Here is a 21,634-nt window from a genome sequence, read left to right as displayed (position 1 = left end):
AAAGGTGACAGTGCCACTTGCTGTGACTGTCAGGTACTATATTATAGGAATATGGGGATTGCGTCTGCTGTGTCACTTTGCTGACAGTGCTCCAGTTTGTGTGTGTGTGTGTGTATGTGTCCTTGCCAACTGTATTAGTGCTAACTTTATTAGTATTCAGAGAGGCTTTGGGCTGTCACAGGTCCTTAGGCACTCAGCGGAGGGCAGGAAAAACACATGTCAAAATATATTCACATTGAGCCTGATTGCAGGCAAGCCAGTTGGCTGCAATTTGACAAATGACATTTAATAGGTCATACTGCAGCTTCTGCATACTGATGAGCATTTAGAAGGAGAGGGACAGAGTAAGGAAGATGGATATTAAGACGGAGAGACAAGCAGACAAATGTATAGATGTCCAAACCAACAGAGGAGACATTATTCATCTCTTCCATCAGATCCATCTCTAAAAAGTACCTCAGTTTTCCTACTTTAAAACATCTATCTGCCGCTGCTACTCTCCAAAACAAACTTTGCTGGAAACCAAACTTCAGATGCTTTACCAAGAAAATGCAACAATTTATCTCAGCACGTCTGATTTAGCATAATAAACAACCCATTGAGATGATATAAAGCTAGTTTGTACAGTCCACTTAACATTAACAGTGCACTAGAGACTTTAAAACCGTGGCCAAAAAAATACAGAATCATCAGTATGATGATTCAACCCGATATCACGCCAAAGCATGTAACAGATCCGCCTGTCCACCAGAGGATAGCGTGTCAGTGTCACGTTTTGCCCCGCTGAGGCGTGAATATTACACACATGTATAAGATGGTACAGTAACAACAGGGGACAACAAAACCACTCACTTAGGTTTAGGCAACAAAACTACTTAGTTAGGTTTAGGAAAAACATCATGGTTGGGCTTAAAATAAGTACGGAAAATACGTACGGAAACATCAGTATGGAAAACACGTCACAAACGTCACTAACGTAACTTACAAAACAAAACAATGGTCTCGTGGTTGAAAGTCCTGTGTTTGTTGGACCCATCCACCTCCCCTCCCGTCCGACATAAGCAGTCTCTCTCGCCTTTCGTCGTCTTTCTCCCTTTTTACTCTACGTCACTAGCTCTGAGCGTAGCGTATTCACGTGGATGCATTTACATTGCAGTCAGTATAGACTACATGGCGTGAAAATATCATGCAAAGAGCAAGAACGGCACTCTTATTACTTGATTTTGCTTTGCGTATTATTGTGTCATTCACACGCCTTTTCGTACAACCAGGCTGGATGATTGTATGATGATACTGACTGGCAGGTGTTAAAATGTTAAAATCAGCAACAAAAGGGAAACTTAAACAAACATCTGGTCAATCATTTAAGCACCGTTGTAAACTCTAAATTGCTGATAAAAAGTATTTGACTACCGCTTGACATTATGCGACCAGAATACGTTCACCTGCAAACAAAGAAGACTGCAATAAAACATCAAAGTGGTTGTGTTGGCATGGGGCGTGTTGTTTAAGGTATCGGTGAGACTATGGCAACAATTTTACGGTAGAAATGCGGCATTCACGTTAAAAAGTACTACCAGGAATGTGGCCAAAGGATTGCCTTGCAGTTGCAGCAAAAGTTCAGCCTGTTTCAACTTTTTTGCCAGCGCCCTCTGCGTTGGCAGCCCCGCTACGCCTACAGGTTAATCTCATTCAAATGAATGAAATGGCTGTGTTTTTTTAGACAGGGCTCAAGTCGGTCTGAAGGTATGCCTTAAGCTTCAATTATACTTTCCGCAAAGACGGCAACCCGGAGATGAGCTGACGTGGAATCGTGGATTTCTTTTTGCGCCAAACAGACATTTTCAAAGTTCCTCAAAGTACTCCATTTTGTCCGTCCATTTGCGTCCACGTAGTAGTTAGAAAAATTTGGATGTGCGCGAACGGACAAAAACGTCTAGCACGGAAACCCCGTGAAGAGCTGATGGTGTGATGTCACTTTGACTGTGCGGATACTTGCAACCTTCGCGGATGCGGCAAGCATAAATCAAGCATTAGAGTGTACTCTACTGCCATGCTAATGACTCTATGATGTTGTACTTCAGCACAGTAATGCTTTGAGCTAAATGCTAACGAAAACATCTTAGTTTGGGGTGTTAGCAGGCTGTCATCTGCTGAGTACAGCTGAAGCTGATGAAAACATCAAAGTTTGGGACAAATTAAAAGCTCTAGATGAAAAATTTGGGGATCACCAAAGTTTTTACTGTTCACTCTTTGGGGAGCATGAATGTCTGTACTAAATTTCACAGCAATCCATTAAAAGTTTATGAGTCATTTCACTCCAAAACCACAAACCACAAAGAGCTAGTGGTGCTAGAGAAGAAGTCAGTGGATCATCATCTGGGCAGCACGGATATCTGTAACCAATTTCATGGCAATCCATCCAATAGTTGTTAAGACTGCTGCCCAGTCTGGACCAAAGTGGTCGATCGTGCTATCTGCTGGATTAAGAAAATGAAATCAAAAGACACAAAATGTCAAGTCGATCACACGGTCTGATTAAATTACAGCATTTTGTAATTATTTCACAACAATAGTTTATACTTATTGACATTGTTTACTGTCATTAAAATGACAAAAATCATGCCCTCGCAGACTTTACTGCTATATTACGAAATCCCAGACACAAATAACAGTATTCAGAAAACCACTGCTCACTCTCTAACTCAGTCAAGACACTGTGGCGCAATCTTGAACCCCAACAACTTACGCACTTTGCAATCTGCTCGGTCTGCTCTGTTCTTGCCACCAGATGTGGAGCAAATGAGCAAAAGAGCAAATGATTCATGAGCCAGAGAAGTCTGCTGGATCCTCTGTTAGCATTTGATACTGAGTGACCGTTCCAAATCCATCTGGCAAAACCTCCTACACCCGTGGATTTGGAATTTACCAAATGTACCATTTCAAATGAGACCATGTGTACTCTCTCAAATTCAATTTACACGCAAAATAAAATCAACAATGGCTCTTTTGAAATGTTCAAGTAGTCATTTTAAGAAATGGTGAGTCACTAGAGTTCAGGTTGAGATTAGAGCAACAGTTTTACTGTCCAGTTGGAAAGCCTGTTGTACTTTTATTTTATTCAGAGCCTTTTACAGCAGTACTTTTCCCCCCTGTACTCTGATACGCTTTTTGGAGTAGTAAAGTAAACCCTGTAGACCTGAACTCTGTTTGCAAAAGTGTCCAACACTGTCGGCTGACAGTCAGACAAAGAGTAAATGAGAGAGGAGAGGGGAGGAGAGAGGAGGGGAGATGAGAGAGAGGAGAGGAGAGGAGAGGAGAGGAGAGGAAAGGAAAGGAAAAGAGAGGACTGAGGAGAGGAGAGGATTGAGGAGGGAGAGGAGAGGAACGGAAAGGAAAGGAAAGGAAAGGAGAAGAGAGGACTGAGGAAAGGAGAGGATTGAGGAAAGGAAAGGAAAGGAAAGGACAGGAGAGGACTGAGGAGAGGACTGAGGAGAGGACTGAAGAGAGGAAAGGAGATGACAGGACTGAGGAGAGGAGAGGAGAGGAGAGGAGAGGAGAGGAGAGGAGAAGAGAGGAGAGGAGAGAGGACTGAGGACAGGACTGAGGACTGAGGAGCGGACTGAGGAGAAGAGAGAACTGAAGAGTAGAGAAAGGAGAAGAGAGGACTGAGGACAGGATTGAGGAGAGAAGAGGAAAGGAAAGGAAAGGAAAGGAAAGGAAAGGAAAGGAAAGGAAAGGACTGAGGAGAGGAGGTTTTAAGAGAAAGCAGATGGGAGTCAGATGGTGAAGCGATCAACAGCACTTTTACTCAAAGTGAGGAATCACTGAGGGCCAAGTGAAGACCAAAAGACATACGTACACTCAGGAAAAAAGAAAAAATCATGTGGACCGGCCATGCAGGCGGAGCAAAGCCCCGAGTCTAAGTCCACATTTATTACCTGCTAATGCAACAGGGCTGGAAGCTGAAGTCACTTGCCAAAGTCATACAAAAAAACAAAACCATAGAGACACACCCACATTCCATCTGCTGTGTGTCACTAAAGTCTGAAGGGGAACTGACTGTGGTGACACGCTGATAACAAACAGACAGAGATCAGATTTTAATTTGTTGAAAGCTGATAAAGTCATTAATCATGGCAGAGAGGCAGGTGGCGTTGGACACCTCTCTGTGTGACTGTTGCCAAGTGTTCAACCTCAGTCTTACAAAGTCACTGAGCGGGAAGAAGCCAGACCTGTTTGTCTGTCAGTTGAAGGACAATCTCCACGAATATGTGGGAGACAAAACATGCACACAAGAGCTGCACGCAAGCAAAAGAAATACAAGAACAAGTATGAAAAACTGCACAGGCGAGTACATGACAGAGAAAGCACAAGCACATACAAATACACACACAGGAGTGTTGCTGGTTTGTGTTGTTCTAATGAAGTATGACAGATGTGCGATAAGGATGCATGTTGTAATACCCTGAGCTCTGAGTGAACGTGAGCGGGCCGCTGCAATAATTGCCCTAAAATAACTACAGCTGGATTGTTTCTGAATAACAGCTTGGGACAGGGGACGAAATAAATAAATATATAAATAAATAATGTTTATAATATTGATCTCACTCCGAACTAACACCCAAATACAGCCGATTGGGCAGCGCCCCTCGGTATCGGAAACCAACACACAGAGGCACCTTTTAGCGACAGTATGTGACGAACCGGGCTTTCAACTAACTCCAACGTAAACCCACCCACGGCGTTATTCGACGATCGGAGCGAGTGACACAGTATTAATAGTGAGAGTCCGCTAAGGGCGGGCAGGAGGGAGTGGTGGATGAGTCAAACAATCACAAGACCGGTGTTCGTGTCCCGTGTGAAACTAAAAGTAACATTGACTTATTTTGTTACGTCAATCGTTGATATTGTCAGTCCCATGAGTCCCATGAGTCATGTGAGTCACTAGTCATGTGAGTCGTTAGTCAGTGAAGTTAACGTCAACCACGATAGTTTCCTAAACCTAACAAAGTGGTTGTGTTGCCTCAGCCTATCTTTCTGTGAAAACGGAAGTTTATTTTGAAAGGACACTATGTAACGAGCAACCCCGACACGAACAAAGGTAACGCAAGTGGGGTATTATTATTATTTTATTTTATTTTCATAGTCTGTACTGCACCGAAAACTGAAATAAAAGGTTTAAAAAAAATAAAAAGTTCTGACCAAAAAGATAAATGAATAAAACTTGTTAGTTGTTAACCATAACTTTTTCTGAATCATAATTTGGACAAAATAAATGTGATCAAACAATATGATATGTTTTTATAATCATGATACGACTGCATTTGATTCCATTAAGTCAATAAATGATAATATCGCATAATCATCCAGCTGTAAATTAGGCTGCGTTAGCCTAATAAATTTCCCAACACCATCCCTGCTTTAACCACATATAATGAGCTGTTAATTATTTCCCTAATATGGTCAGCTATATGTTATGTTTCTAAACACTGGGCACTATTTGTGCGTGCACGTATGAGCTAATATCACACCTAGTAACTGCAGTGACGACACACATTACACCCGGCAGTGACGCTGCAAAGAGCCTGGCTAAACATAGGAGCACAGGAGGAATCTGTATGTGTACAGTGCAGTAAGAGAGACAGACAGAGCTAGTGTGTGTGTGTGTGTGTGTGTGTGTGTGTGTGTGTGTGTGTGTGTGTGTGTGTGTGTGTGTGTGTGTGTATCACCTAAGTACACCTCAGGGACAGAGGGGTTCAGGGCCTTTTAAATAAATAAACAAACACATAAATAAAGTCAATCGATAGAGGGAGCCTGATCCGGCACTCCGGGCCTGTGTTTGGCCTCTCACTTCATAAGAGAGGCCTGGGGGAGGGAGAGGGGGAGGACGGAGGGGGAAACTGAGAGCGCCAGAGAGAAAGAGAGAGAGAGAGAGAGGGAGAAGGTTGGATTTCTTCTCTCTTGGCGGTTGTTTAGTGCTGGTTAGTGGAAGCCAAGGCCTGCTCTCCCTATAACAGAAAACAGACCCCCATGCTGTCTCAGTTCAAGCAAACACACACACCTGTCTTTACACTCCCCTGAGGCACACTTCACACAAATCATATGCCTATCTAAACCTAAACCTTTAACGCATACAAAGCACAACCCCCCTTGTTCTCAATGCGGTTCCTCAAAACCAAAATTTGTCACAGATTAGAGAGCGTTGTACAGATGTGAGCATCCTGCAGTACGAGCACGTGTCCCTTTAAGGCCTATACTGTGTAACTATGAGGAGTGTTCTGCCTTAAGCGACTAGCAATCACTCATCCCCAACCTTTCCAGCTCCCCGGCGCTGTAAAAACTAGAACGAGAGTGAGTGCACTTGCTGAAGAATTCCATCTGACAGTTTTGAATGCCAAGGGCAGCGCCGAGTGTGTGTGTGTGTATGTTTAAACAAGCCAAACTAGGGAGAGGTTTGAGCGGCGGCACATCTCCCGTGAGCAAATCAAATCGCACCTGGCCCTCCGTTCCCATAAGCCGCCGCAGCCCCGGCGAATGACGGCGCAGGGCAGTAATATTCCCGACAAATTAAGACTTGTTCTGAGGTGGAGGGGGAGAGAGAGAGAGAGGGGAGGAGAGGTGGAGGGGGAAACAGTGCGCTGGCAAAGATTCAAAAGAGCAATTCCATTGACATGAGAGAAATGCTTCCCAGAAACTCTGAATAATATTTATGTTGTGCTGGTGATTTTTTTCCCTTCCTCCCACCTGTGAGCAGCTTGTTGCTTCAAAATGGACGCCTGATACAGCAGAACAGGCAAAAGCACAAAGGGAAAAACACAAACGTCCTCTAAAACAGACACCTGATTTCTCCACAGCCTTTAGGATTTGGGATGCACCGCTACCGGCTCAGATATCGGGTCGATACTGACTGAAATAGCTGGAACGGGTATCAATAATAATGGGGACGATCTATTCAATTCAGTTCTATGTTTATATACTAGGGGCGTAACATGTATGTTTATACAACGATACAATACGCATCGCTTTCCATGGTCCCAATACAATTCAAGGACAATATTTGGCTCATCTAGAGCGATACGATACGATACGATACGATACGATACGTTACGATACGATACGATACGATACGATACGATTACGATACGATACGTTACGATACAATACGATACGATACAATACGATACGATTCACTGACTTGAAATCGATAAAGTAACTTTGTTTTGCCAAAAATTCAATCAGTGTGACTGTGAAATAAATAGCTGGATACTGGACAGTGCAGGTCAGGATTCCTTCGAGGTTTTCTTGTAAGGGAATCAGGGATAAATTAATTCTGGATATAAACAAGTAAACACAACGATTAATGGCAAATAGTGCTAGAGCTACCTGGGCGTTCGGTTTTAACAAGCACATGGTGTCTCAGTAGGTGCGTGGAAAGATTGGTCGTGCTGCCGTTGTATTTTATCTGATCTTTGCATATTCTGCAAACAGCGAGCGTTTTATCAAGGACATCTCCCTTTTTGCAAAAGCCAAAAAAAAACTCAAAAGCGGCTTGAAAATCTCTTGCTCGTCTGGCTCTTTCCCGCCATCAGCCTGCTTCGTTTTGTTGTCGTCTTTCTGAGATTGACGCTGGCATTCAATGTTCAATATATTTTACATAAAAAACATATGCATGTAAAATTCCAGTCTTCATGCTGGAGCTGTTGCCCCCGCGACCCGACCCCGGATAAGCGGTTGAAGATGGATGGAGATGGATGGAATTACACTGTAGCTTCTGAGAGAGCCCTATTTTCGGGGTTGGGGTACTGTACACAGTACTTTTTTTTTAATCATGTTTGTCTATTGTCTGTGTTTGTAAAATGTGTGTACACGATACCTTGTCTTTTTACTGCAAACCAAATTTACCTATGGGTACAAATGAAGTAACCTGCATTTGGACTTAATACTCTGTAAAAACATCCTCACGGTTTGTATTTGAGCATAGGCAAAACATGTTGTGTTTAATATATCATTTACTGTTTTTTGTTTTTTTTTTGTTTTTAACCCAATGAAAGACTTTATTGGGTTAAAAACATGAGAGTTTGGACCCGTCACGGCCACTGACAGATGACATCAATGGCAGAGTGCATGCTAGCCAATGAATGGTGGTGCGGTGTGACACAGGATGCCCTGAGGGTCGGCCAATTAGCCGCTGACAGGAAGAGAGATGAATGGCAGCCTGAGGATACGGCTGAGGCTGAAGAGTGAGACGTGGGAGAGTGGATTTTGAGAAAATGTGTTGGTGCTAAGCATGGGAGAGGTTGAAGGTGCAGCGTTAGCCTACACAGCTGGCTGAGAAGCGTAGAGGCCACTGAACTGAGCGGCATTTTTCTTAGCTGGAGAAGGCTGGAGCTTCAACATTTAACATTACGTCTGTCTCGTATTTGGAGGCACAATAGTGTTCTATGTCTAAGAAGCACCATTTTTGGGGATAGTCAGTAGATAAAAAAAAGTTCCAACTTCCTGGGTTTCAGCTGCTATCCACAGTGGGTGTGGCATTGTCTTTTCCAATTTTGCTTACAAATACCTCGACCATAGACTGTATTTAAGAAGAGGACGTAGTCAACGTGACATCACCCATTGGTTTGTTGACTGCCGTTTTGAAGCCTCGACTTCGGCGTCTTGGCTGTCGCCATCTTGTTTTTTTGCATCCAGAAGTGAGACGAGAAGGTAGAGCACATGTACGACTGAACGATGAATTTTCAGGCGACCAAAATGTTACCATAAACTTTCATGAACTGAAAACACAGTGAAAGAGTTAAAGTTGTAAGACGAAAACACGGACAACTCCAAGACCGGACAACGCCGTGGTAGCGAACTGTCAATCACAAGGTAGCCACGCCCTAAAGAATCCCCTGCTTTATGGTCTATTTGACTCTAAATGGGACCATAATTTACTAAATGAATATCATGCTGTACTGAAGAAGACTTGAAACTAGTGATTGAGACTATAAACTCATATTTACAATGTTTACTGAGGTAATAAATCAAGTGAGAAGTAGGCTCATTTTCTCATAGACTTCTATACAATCTGACTTCTTTTTGTAACCAGAGGAGTCGCCCCCTGCTGGCTGTTAGAAAGAACCGGGGGTTGCCAACTGACCTCGACTTAGACAGATTTTAGAGAACACATTCAGAACAAAGCAACAGCATGGAATGAGTTTCAGTGTTGACAATTTATTATCGAATTGTGTTGTGGAAGCCAGCGCAGACAGACTTCTGAAAGTGTGCAAGACTGACTCTCACTATAAGACAAACTGAAATACATTGTTGGCGAGTCACCGTTTAACTGCTCGTTGGCGTAGTTATGCCGTTAATAGCACTGGGAACTGGCAAAAGAACCTGAATCTGAAAAATTCAAGCTGACAGAGCCAGCAGCAAACAAACTAGCTGGGATAACTTTGCCAGAATGAAACACACAGGCAGCTCCGATCAACAAAACCAACCCATTATGGTGTAGTTAACTTTACCACACGCTGCATATTTCTGTTGGATTCTATTGCGGACAGCAGCACAAAATGAATTCTGACCTTTTCAAAGATAAACTATACGAGACAAAAAATTATGTTCAGAAACAAGAGAGAACTTGACTACTAAGTGAGCTAATATCAGCCAGTTGGCCTGACCCTGCCCAGTCATGCAAAAATAGTCACTATAGTTCAGTTGTTCTGTATTTTAACCGTTCATGCAAAATTGCGATTGTTTTGTCAGGTAAAACATTTGCATACTAATAGTGGTTTACTGTAGAACTTGGCGCCGTCATGCCGGGGCAGCATTTTGCAATGAATACTGGGTGTTTTATGAACAGTTAAAAGCAGCCAAAAGCAGAAAGCATTGTATGTATTTTTCCAGCAATATATTTGAAAAGTGTTTGTGTCCACAAGACTGTTAAAAAGCCTCAGTAATGACGTGAGAGTTTCCCTTTAAAGGAAAGAGCGTAGAGTAGAGTAAAGCGAGCAGGAAGGTCCAGAATAAGGGCTGCTTGCTTGCTTTGATATCTCCAGCATGGCACACACACACACACACACATACCCGTATGAAAACATGTGGCAGAGGTGCAGACACACACACACACACACACACACACACACACACACACACACTGTTCTCTGGGAGCAGTGCCCACAGCAATAAAACACAGACCAGAGGCCTTCCAGCCAACCAATCGCCGTCTGAAGGGCCAACTGAAATGTTTCTCTCCCTGTTTCTCACTAACAGAAACATATCTTATCAGCTGGGGATCAGATAAGAACAGCAGCAGCACAGCTGGAAATAACAGAATCTCCATACTGAGAGAAGTGTATACTGGCAGTGACGCAGCCACTTTGAAAAAACGCACACACAGATAGATGAGTTAGTCAAACAAAACCATGCATGGACCTGATCAATCCGTTGCAGGTCTCGGCGAACAGCTGCACGGCATAATACCGAGCTGCACTATCATCGGTGAATATGAAAACACTAACCCTTTATGGGTAAGACATCTAAACTGCCTTACTATGTTATCCAGCTTGTCAAAGAGTGTTTTGTTTTTTTATTAAGAAGTAACACAGCCCTTGCACCGATATTTAATCTCTAGGCTCCTCAAATAAAAAAATTATATGGTAAGCCAGCATGATATTCAGACCAAATTTTCCACTTCATTATTTAGTACGACACTGCCTTCTTGTTTGCAGTTTTCTTCTTTCTGACATCATCTTTATTTGAAACAATGGACACAGTTGTTATTGGTTAAGGACCTTAGATTTTATGTTGATGACTTTTTTTTCTATAGCCATTGCAGTGGTTACTGCTCACACTAAAACAGCTTTTGTTCAAAGTGAAATTCATCCTCTGGGGACATTTAATATCTGAACCAACTTTCTTAGCAATCCCTCCAATATTTACCTCAAAACTAGGCTTGCCGTGGTAGTCGGTGTTACACGGTGTTCGGTCATACACCGATTACATCCCTTTCCCACTGCCCCCATCGTCGTTTTGCTTTTGTTATAGAAATAAAACCCACTTAGTTCATTTTCGGGTATCAGCGCCGTGTTATCCATACAGTCGGACGATGGACGCTACGAACTGAAAGTGTCTGCTACGTACGGAGTCTCAGCTCAGAGTAGCAGGAGTCAGATTTCACACACACGAGACGAGAGAGAGTTGACAGACGAGACGATGGCGGAGGATCTGGCGTCAAAGCGAAAACATTTAAACCCAATGCAATAAGGGAACCATAACATTAATGAGGCAATCGCCGTGCGGAGGACAGAGTGGTCACAGCCGGTGTGCGCGGTGCCAGGTGGAAACCTGCGGTCCTGCAGCGAAAGCTCAACGGGAGAGACCAGACACACAGCCATCCAATGTTAAAGATCAAAGTAAGCGCTCTGCACATAGTGAGCATCATCTTTTCTTGTAAAATGTCCGGTGTAATCGGTAACACCGGTGTTGTCACAAGTTTATTAACTGGTGGGAAAATGTCCTCACCGTGACATCCCTAACGCAGATGAAAAGTCAGAAGAAAAACCAAAGACAGTAGGATTCATCCTCTGTCTGTACATAATTCATGCCAGTCCATCCGCTAGTTGTTGATATATTTCAGTCTGGACTAAAGCGGTGGACCGACTGATTGTTACCATCCCTCGAGCCCAGCCACTGGGGCTAATAAGTTTGTAGAGATGTGCTGGAGAGAAGTAGTTCACTTAATAATGGTCTTTTACAAGAAGATTTTCTTATTGTTGGCACCAAACATGTACAAAAAAAAAGTGAATTCTTTCATTAATCTGGCATGGTTTGAATTACTATTGTGGTATATCAAGCACACATATTAAAACCATGTAATCCCCTCGACTCACATAAACAGCAGCTCCAGCTCGGACTGCCGTGAATGTAGATGAGTGTTGAATTATGAATTGGTTTGAACTCCTAACCTCCGCTGGGTTGAGTGAGGTGAACGCTTGTGGTGCGAGTGACACTTTATATTTCTTTTTTTTCCCCATTAGACATTAAGCAGTGACATCACAGCGTGACCCTTGACATTCAGGTGGTCTGTTCCAGATGCTTTGGGGTCGTAAGCGCTGCTGCTAGCACGATGATGGTCGTGACTGAGGAAAAGGGGGTAGGCATGGCTGGATGGGAGGGTGGAGGGGGGGGGGGAGCAGGTGCTGCTTCTGGAGAGCCTCATATGACTGTCTGGGAAAAAGGGCACTTATGCAACAGGAAACCTCGCAAACTACAAAACAGTCCTGCAAATCCTGTAATGTGATTTAAAAACGCAACTTGAAAAGTATTTACATTTACATTCCAAAAGGGGCTCATATTTTACATTGGATTCAGTTCAAGTTGCTGTAAATCCACAAAACTGAGAGATGAGACTGGCTGGTTTTGGAGAGGAGGGGAGAAAAGTAAAGGGAGAAGGATGTGCACCGCTGCTTCTCGTGAAAGTGAAGTGGTGCTGTAATTACAGGGTGCTTCCCCATGTCTGGCTATTGCACAGCACTGATTTATCCTCCCTCCACTCCCTTAACTCTCACTCTCTGCTGTCACTCCAGGATAAAGTGAAAATAAGACGTTACTGTTATTCGGAGTGGATCTGATTGAAGGTTTAACTCCTTTAACGGTTTCTTACTGTGACTTCATAATAGGCTGTTTGACTGAGATGGGATTACAGTATTTAGGCGGTTAGGGTATTATGTCACTTTAATGCTTGCTAAACTCAAGTGGAACGGGTGTCCAATTCAAACAAAAACTACATTGCAGGAATTGCTGTCGGGGGAATAATGCATCACACTCAATCTTGTGTATTGGCACCAGATTCCAACGTACAGGAGCATACTCAGTCTTGACACTTATTTCCTTCCACATGACATCCAAACCGCTGCTGTCCCTTTTCCCTCCGTTCCAGACCTATTACCCCCTCCTCCCTTACATACCCTCCCACCCCCCCAAACCCTCCACCCTCAGTCCCCTTGCCAGGCCGTCGGGGCTGTTGCGTTATTAGAAACACATGTGGAGCACCGAAGGTTTTCTGCTCGGATTGAGACAAACATGCGTAAAGTTGTGGGAAGCAAACATAGCCCCGAGACCCGGAGAGACACACTGGCTAACGTGGCCGCCGTGATCATGTCTACAGCACTCACACATACAGCAGGGAGGGGAGCAAGCGGCAACATCCGGTGCTGAGAAATGAAGCCAACGCGGAGGTGCCAAAAAACTGCTGTTCATTGAATGGGCACTTGAGGCTCCAAAAGGGAGTCAATCCCCATAGACCCCCCATGTTAAAATGCCAGACTTTACAGCAGAAATAAACATGTTTATCGCCTGGTACAAAAACAGTTTTGGTCTCTATAGCTAATATCTCCCTTTAATGACAACTGTGCGGAGAAGAATTTTTATATATCTCACCCGTTTAAATTATATTAAGGTTTAAAGTCATGCATAATTGAGGGCGTGGCCGCTTTGAGTGACAGGTAGGTGCCGTGCCAGGTTGCCAGCTGCTAAATGTCTGCTCTGCTCAGTGGGCAACTCCCAGGTCTGAAAAGTGAAGCCAATGCTGAAGTGCCTTAAACTTGCATTATTTCTAATAGCCAGCAGGGGGCGACTCCTCTGGTTGTGAAAAGAAGTCTGATTGTATAGAAGTCTATGAGAAAATGAGCCTACTTCTCACTTGATTTATTACCTCAGTAAACATTGTAAACATGAGTTTATGGTCTCAATCACTAGTTTCAAGTCTTCTTCAATACAGCATGATGTTCATTTAGTAAATTATGGTCCCGTTTAGAGTCAGATAGACCATAAAGCAGAGGATGCTTTAGGGCGTGGCTACCTTGTGATTGACAGGTCGCTACCACGGCGTTGTCCGGTCTGGGAGTTGTCCGTGTTTTCATCTTACAACTTTCACTTCTGGTTCAAAATAACCAAGATGGCAACGGCCAAAATGACGAACTCAAGGCCTCAAAATGGCAGTCCATATACCAATGTGTGATGTCACGGTGACTACAACCACTTCTTATATACAGTCTATGGCTCTGCTGCGTCACCCGGGCCCGCCTCAGCTCCACCGCCACTTTGCCAATTTTTGCATTAGTCAGGAGTTAGGCTGGGTCGTCACTGCCAAGGTGGGAACGGTCGGAGCCGCCCACTTTGAGCTTCACAACGGCTCTTCAGAAACCTATGGCTGACGGCACGGAGACGTCCATATTTTATACAGTCTATGGTAAGAGAGGCATAAAAACAACTATAGCTGTCAAAAACAAAAGTGTTTTTTTTCCTGGAATAAATGTCTGGCAGTAGGTTTTGGTAATAAGTCTCCTCACAGGAATGCACAGAGACTCTTGCATTACAAATTACAGCCGCAATGATGGATTTTTGAGTGGATTGAAGAGCTCAATGGGGACAAACGTACTTAACATAAGTGTGTGATCCATGGCTCTCAGTGGCACAGACTTCCAATGCATCATCCTCAACAGGAACCGCAGAAAGCCCTGCACTGTCCCCGCGGCCAAGTCCGCACTGAGCAGAAAGCACACGTGGGGGTCTGACAGCATGGCAGCTAACTCCTTAAATACATCCGACTGTAGAAGTCATTAATAAGACCGTGTGTTGATCTTAGGAAGGTTCCTGAGGTTTAGTTAGATTTGCAGCAAAAGCCACCGTGCCAATGTCCAGCCCAGGGGGACTGGATGCATGAGGGAGATGTAATATAAGTGCCAGCATGGAAGTATGATGAGGCGCAGAAGAGACAGCGAAGATACAATAGTATTCACACTAATGTGAATGACAGGTGGAGCCGGTCTCTGTGAACAGGAGCACATCCATCCGTCATCTAGAGTGGCGGTGGGAGTAAACCATTAATCCCCGGTGTGACGTGTGTGGTAAAGTGATAGAGATCATCCAGCGACGAAGAGCAATCGTTCTCTGTAGCTTTAGAAGGCCATCACTCTTCTAACAAGGGTCGACTCGACCTGCAAACAACTCGAACGGGGGCGGCATTCAAGACTGATATTCCATACCTCAAGCAGGTAGACAGATAGTGATTCATCACAGAAATGAATACTGTTAAAACTCACAATGTGAATAGACACATCAGGCTAAGGCCTCTCTATTATAGCTGTAGAAATGTTTTAAAATTCTTTCACAGGAATTAAAAGGCAGCCAAACACAAAGTTTTAAGTTGAGGAGTATGTATATATATCTGCCAGATCTAAAGTAAGTATGTCCTCCACTAGACAATACACCTAGATGGCTGACAATCTACACTTCTATTGTTTCTCCTTATCACAGAAGCAGTCAAACACCCTTCTACAGGTCAAGACGTGTCAAGAGTCAGCTCTCCAGAGGTCAACAGGACACTACTCATTGATCACAGTGTAAACAGATAAGGTAGCACCAAGTAGCTCATATCTAACTATAAAGCAAGGAATCTCTGTCTGTGTGTCCTTCGCATATCTCGAGAACCGCTCATCCGATCGACTTCACACTTGGCGGGTGTATTGCTGGGGACAAATGGACGTGCGTGTCTCGAATTTGGTGCAATTTGGAAATGCGACACGTTCAATATTAATAAACTGAATAAACAAGCGGACAGCGCTCTGTTCAGCAGCTGGGGGCGGGGCTTCAGGGCTCTGCAGACTGTCTAGCATGTCCTCCACAGCGGGAAGACCGCACTGTAGTTCAGTTTTGCTGCCGGACGCTGGATATACTAACGCTACAAATGAACTCTTCTTCACTTCCCACTCCAATGGAGTGTAACAATCACATTTTTCTGATTATCTGATTGTCGGGAGCTTGTCTTGTCTGAGTCTGTGTTTCAGTCTTGAGCTGTTTTATTCTGTAATATTATGTTATGTTGTGTTTTTGTCTTGTCCTGTTTATTCTTGGACTGTCACATTGTAAGTGTGTCTGTGGACCCCAGGAAAGTATAGCTGCTGCAATGCTGTAGCTAATGGGGATCTTAATAAACTACACTGCACTAGTTCTTTCAAACATTCACCCTCATCTTTGAAACCAATAGAGCCAAACTCCTTTTTCATTGGCAGTTATTCTACTGGCTTGCAGAGGCTGATAAAAATCTTATTCTATAACTGTGTAATTGCAAACAGCTACAAATTTAAAAAGGTTATTACAAACAGTCCAAAATGAAAGAGGAAAGCAGTCATCTCCCCGGTAGGTATTATATTTAATTTTCGACCGACAGTTTAATATTTTCCTTGGTTTGCTTTCTCTTTTTTGCAGTGTGATCTTGTGACATTTTCCATTTCATTTAATCCAGTCTTGTTAAGCTTTTTAAGGTGTTGAAGCCACTTGGAAGAGTCGCTGTCTGGCTCTGAGAGACCAATGGCAGCTGCTCTGATGAGGGCCAACTCTAAACACAAAGCAGGAGGAAGCTCCGCTCCTTCACACGTGTCCCACAAATCCTGCCTATACATATGTAGAGGAAAATAAACACTTTTTGCTTCCCCTGCCGTGTCTCTCTTCTCTCTTTCTGCTTTGTCTCTGTCTTAGTCATATGAGGGTGTATAAACATGTGCCTCTGTGGATCAGTGCACACAGAGACAGGATATGAGAGTGATTCCCCTCACCTCTCCCTTTTGAACCTGCGTCACAGATGGCGAGAAGTGGATGCTTTCCAAAAAAGGGCCACGTGGGGGTCAATTCGTTTCTGCTCCGCTGCATGCCAGTTGATACGGTTTCAACCTCAGCATCCCAGCAGAGGAAGCAAAACCGCCTCACTGCTCTGTATTAACTCATCATAACTCAATTTACACACTTCAACAACTGAGCTCTCATTGCACGGTTGTGATTGTGATACAGACAAACATGCAAACTCACACAGAGTTCCACATTTTAAAAGCTGAATCCAGCGTGACTGAAGGTGAGCAGGAGGGTAAACAACAAGGGACATCAAACACACTGAAGTGGAGGTTCGACTACAGTAGGACCCTGAGGAGAAAAACATCTTTGGGTTTTGGAGTCTGGGACTGACAATACAAACAGGTTGTATATGCCAACTTGGGCTTTGAGAAGTTGCAATGGCATTTTATGGACCAAACGTTTAATTAATCAATCAAGAAAACAATCTAGAGATTAATTAAGGAGCACTGAAGCTGATCTGGAGGCTTGTGGTGGCCCAACGCCTTACTAATAAGACCACTTGTTGATCTTAGGAAGATTCTTGAGGTTTAGTTAGATTTACAGCAAAAGCCACCGTGCCAATGTCCACCCCCAGGTGGACTGGACGTATGAGGCGGATGTAATAGAGGTGCCAGCATGGATGTATGATGAGGCACAGAAAAAACAGTGGAGATACAATTGTATTCACACAACTTCAGTAATGTTAATGACAGACGCAGCCAGTCACTGTGAACAGGAGCACATCCATCCGTCATCCAGAGTGGCGGTGGGAGTAAACCATTAATCCCTGGTGTGACATGTGTGGTAAAGTGATAGAGATCATCCAGTGACGAAGAGGAATCGTTCTCTGTAGCTTAAGAAGACCATCACTCTTCTAAGAAGGGTCGGTTCAACCTGCAAACAACTCAAACGGGGCGAATATTACTACTACTCAGTAGTGAATATTTGCTGGTTTTCTAGGTCTTCTAATATCTTTTGGTTTTGGGCTCTTGGTCTGGCAAAACAAACAGTTTATAAATGTCAATTTGGGCTTTGAGAAGTTGTAATTGCCATTTCTTTTTACATTTTATGGGCCAAACGATTAATCAATCAAGTTCAAAGTCAAGGACTGAAGTTGATCTGGAGGTTTGTGGTGGCCTAACGCTGCCTTACTAAAACACTTAACATTGGTTTTCCTTTAATTTGTCACCCACCCATCTGTTGCTCAAACTCAGCCCTCGGCAAACTTGAATCTGATCACTGAATACCTTAACATCAATACTGCCGAAATCCCAAAGTATCAGCGATGTAATTTGGCCTGTTGGTAGTAGTTAAAATCCAATTCAGCAACTCTTTCCTTACAGCCAAAACCCCCTGATGGAGGAAGCAGAGAAGGGATCAACTGGGGATTGAAGAGGAGAAGGATAAAGAGGAAGCAGAGATGTGGTGGGGAGGGTCCTGGATGGAGAGGTGTTTCATAAGCCCTACCGCCAGATCTCGTACCTCTGGTTGCCAGGTCCCAGCTGTTGGGCGGGAGGAAACTATAAGGCTGATTCAGAGGCTGGCTCTAGAAAAATATACATAACACCGGTAAGAAGGGAAGAGCAGGAACACGTTTTTCATCGTTCTCATTTAGCTAGCTCAATTACCTCCTTTGTCTGTGTGCTTACCCACTTAAATATGTGTAAATGGATTTAGATAAAGTGGCTTTAGGTGAAAGAGCACAAGCATGAGAGATATATGTAGTGTGTTCGTATGCTGTGTAGCCAATCAGACGGTGTTTCATGCTCTTCAGTCGACTGTGTCGGACGCTGTCAGCTTCACTTACACCGACCCCTCCGCAGCCCCCATACCACCACATTACTAAATTACTATCTAATAACCCATCTCAGGCCCATTACTCAAACTCAAATTGGAGCAGTTTAGATCAAATCCGAGATCACCTCACAGCGCTTCAGATCAGAAAAATACAGGGCTCGCCATTAAAAAAAAAGGCCATCATTTTCAGTGCGGTGACTGCTGCTCATAAATGTCATAAAGCTGGATTGGTGTGATGGGGGAGCAGAGAAAAAAAGAGAGGGGGAAGTACAGAAGGAGTGAAATGAGAGAAAGTCAGACACAAACATCTGAGGCAGTGATAATCTTAGCATGCCATCTAGTGGTGAAAGGTTGTACTATCCAAAAGGAGAAAGTTGGGGTGTCCTGTTAGAGCGTGAAATAGGGGATCCTGTCAAAGTGGCAGGCATCACCATGATTGATTAAATATAAATAGGAGTCTGGGTTGATTGTATTTTCATTCAATTAATACAAATTAACACCCAGACAAGATGAACATCTTATGAAACGAGTGTACTGTTACTTAAAATCCTGAACAAAGTCTTGCTGATGTTCATTAATAAGGCTGTGTTTTTTTTTTTCAGAGTTGAATTAAGTCATTTTTCACAGCACAATTTTATACACCACAATCTGAATCTCATTGATTTCATGCTCTATTCAGCCGGAACCCAAAAGGTGCCGACACAGCAGAGAATTTGACAGTTTATTTTAAGGAAAGAGGGTAGAGATTAATGTGGTGCAAAAGAAAAAAGAATTGAATGCCTATTAGTCAATAGTCCAGTGTTTGAATAAAACTTAGGGCATTATTGGAGTACGCTGTGTAAAATCGACCATCACCATTTACAACTTGTTCTGGTTAGGTACATAGACTGTACTGTATATAAGAATAGGATGTAGTCACTGTGACGTCACCCATTGGTTTGTGTACTGCCGTTTTGAAGCCTCGAGTTCGGCATTTTGGTCGTCGCCGTCTTGGTTATTTGCAACCAGAAGTGTCAAGAGAGGATGGAGCTAAGTACAACTGAACGCTGAATGAGACATTTTTAGGCGACCAAAAGGTTATACTTAACTTTCATGAAAACACACTGAGAAAGGGTTAAAGTTGTAAGACGAAAACACGGACAACTCTCAGACCGGACAACGCCATATTAGCAAGCTGTCAATCACAAGGTAGCCACGCCCTAAAGCATCCCCTGCTTTATGGTCTATTTGACTCTAAATGGCACCATCATTTACTAAATGAACATCATGCTGTATTGAAGAAGACTTGAAACTAGCGATTGAGACCATAAACTCATGTTTACAATGTTTACTGAGGTAATAAATCAAGTGAGAAGTAGGCTCATTTTCTCATAGACTTCTATACAATCCGACTTCATTTTGCAACCAGAGGAGTCGCCCCCTGCTGGCTATTAGAAAGAATGCAAGTTTGAGCCACTTCCACATTGGCTTCACTTTTCAGACCCAGAGGTTACTCACTGGTTAGGTATGATGTTCTGGATGTGGATTGGTGCTACAATGTGAACCGCATCACCAAATCAGTCACACTTCCACTCCAACCTTCCAAGCCGTGGTCCATCCTCACACATCCTGCACTAATGTGATATCATGCCCATCAGAAATGCCTTCTGAACCCTAATGAATATATAGCACAGAGAGGACCCCAATTAGTGGGCCAGCGAGGGGGGGAGGAGGCGCCACGCCGTACCACATAAACAAACTTATCTTGACAGGGTCGCTTGTCCAAAGGAGGGAGATAGGCGGATAGCGAAGGAGGCCGAGAGAAAATGAATTACCTTCCTGACACACGTCAAAGCCAATCACTGCGGAGCATCCCTCGCCGTTCCCGTTGCCCCAAATCCCCGCCGCCACCGTTGCGTTTCATCTGCCAGTGTTAGTATGCACACAGGCCGTGCGCCAGCCTCCAAATGTATTCATTTATTCAGAGCCCCTCGGAGAAATCACAGTGTCTTGTTGTCCTTTTTTTCCCCGGCTGTCCAGATGGAATTTGCGTGAATAACATCAGTTTAGTGAGGCAGAAAATAAGTACAGGCTAGCACAGCGGAGGGGACTAGATTACACCCTCACCCACCTTCCCAAAAAAAAAGGATGGAAAGACAAGTGTCACCTTCATATACTTCTTTCTCCATCTCAGCCTCCCTTTCTCATTTTCTTTTCCACCTCTATTGAAACTTCTCAGGCGGGGCGGGGTGCTAAAAGTGAGAGATCTATACAGCTACAATTATTTAGTGCAGGTTCAATTAAACTGAGGATCATGAATCAAAGAACCAGAGCGGCGTTTTCATTACAAAAAGGTGAGCAGCCATCAAGGGAGTGCAGCCCGCTGCTCATTTATCCGTGTTTTGTTTTGCATTTATAACAAAACTAATTGCATTAATTAATCAGATGTACTTCTAATAGGAGGGAGAGGATCTTGCATAAGTAATTGAATGAGATGAAAAAAAACTGTAAATCAATATTTCCAACCCGAGAGAAATTAAAATGTGATCAGTCAGAAGAGTGGAAAGCCTCAATATTCGTCCAGCCTATCAAAAACAATTCACTACGAGGCCTTCAATGAGTCTAGTAATTGTCTTTAGTATAAACTGGATTTCAATAGAACCTGTCAGATGGGCTTCGCAAATTGCCTGAAACTAAACTTTACCAGACATAACAAGTGTGTGATCTTATTGGTTGGGATCGTCATCACTGGTGGACGGCTGACGGACCAACTGAGATAGAAGAATGAAGAGGTGAGGTGAGAGAGTAAAAAAACATCTGAAGTAATCCTACCTCTCTGAGAACCGTACTCCGGTATCCTCTGTACAAGCCTCGGAAACCCTGCTCAGAGAGAACACAACAGAACAGAACACACATTTATTACAATCACAGACATACACTTGATTTGAATTTGATTCAATAAATAGAAAATTGCTTTCCTTTAAGAAACCATGAATATTTACTCATCAGCACAAGAAAATATTTATTTTACGACCATTTAAAAAGCTTTTTTGTGAAATAACATTATCGAAACATGTTTCTAATAATAAGTAATTCCACCTTATTATAACTTTGTTCTTATTTTCGTAGTTTTGGCCTTCATTTCTACCATTCTTACTTAAGTGCTGAGAGCTGGGTTAGGATTAAAGTGTCGTTGTGCTTCAAC

General features: G+C 43.4%; 1 protein-coding gene across 2 annotated transcripts in view; it reads right to left on the bottom strand.

The window, feature by feature from the left end:
- The window catches only part of slc25a26 (solute carrier family 25 member 26), a 73,082-nt gene that overhangs the window by 36,110 nt on the left and 15,338 nt on the right, over positions 1 to 21,634 (bottom strand). For both annotated transcript variants that reach the window (XM_037784902.1, XM_037784814.1), the window contains exon 5: positions 21,262 to 21,309. In XM_037784902.1, coding sequence (XP_037640830.1) covers positions 21,262 to 21,309 — 48 coding nt within the window. The remainder of the gene's footprint in view (positions 1 to 21,261; positions 21,310 to 21,634) is intronic.

This window comes from Sebastes umbrosus, chromosome 1 (genome assembly GCF_015220745.1).
Source record: "Sebastes umbrosus isolate fSebUmb1 chromosome 1, fSebUmb1.pri, whole genome shotgun sequence".
NCBI classification, from domain to species: Eukaryota; Metazoa; Chordata; class Actinopteri; order Perciformes; family Sebastidae; genus Sebastes; species Sebastes umbrosus.
The sequence above is the reverse complement of the archived record's forward strand: the minus strand, read 5'-3'. Positions and strand labels throughout refer to the sequence as shown.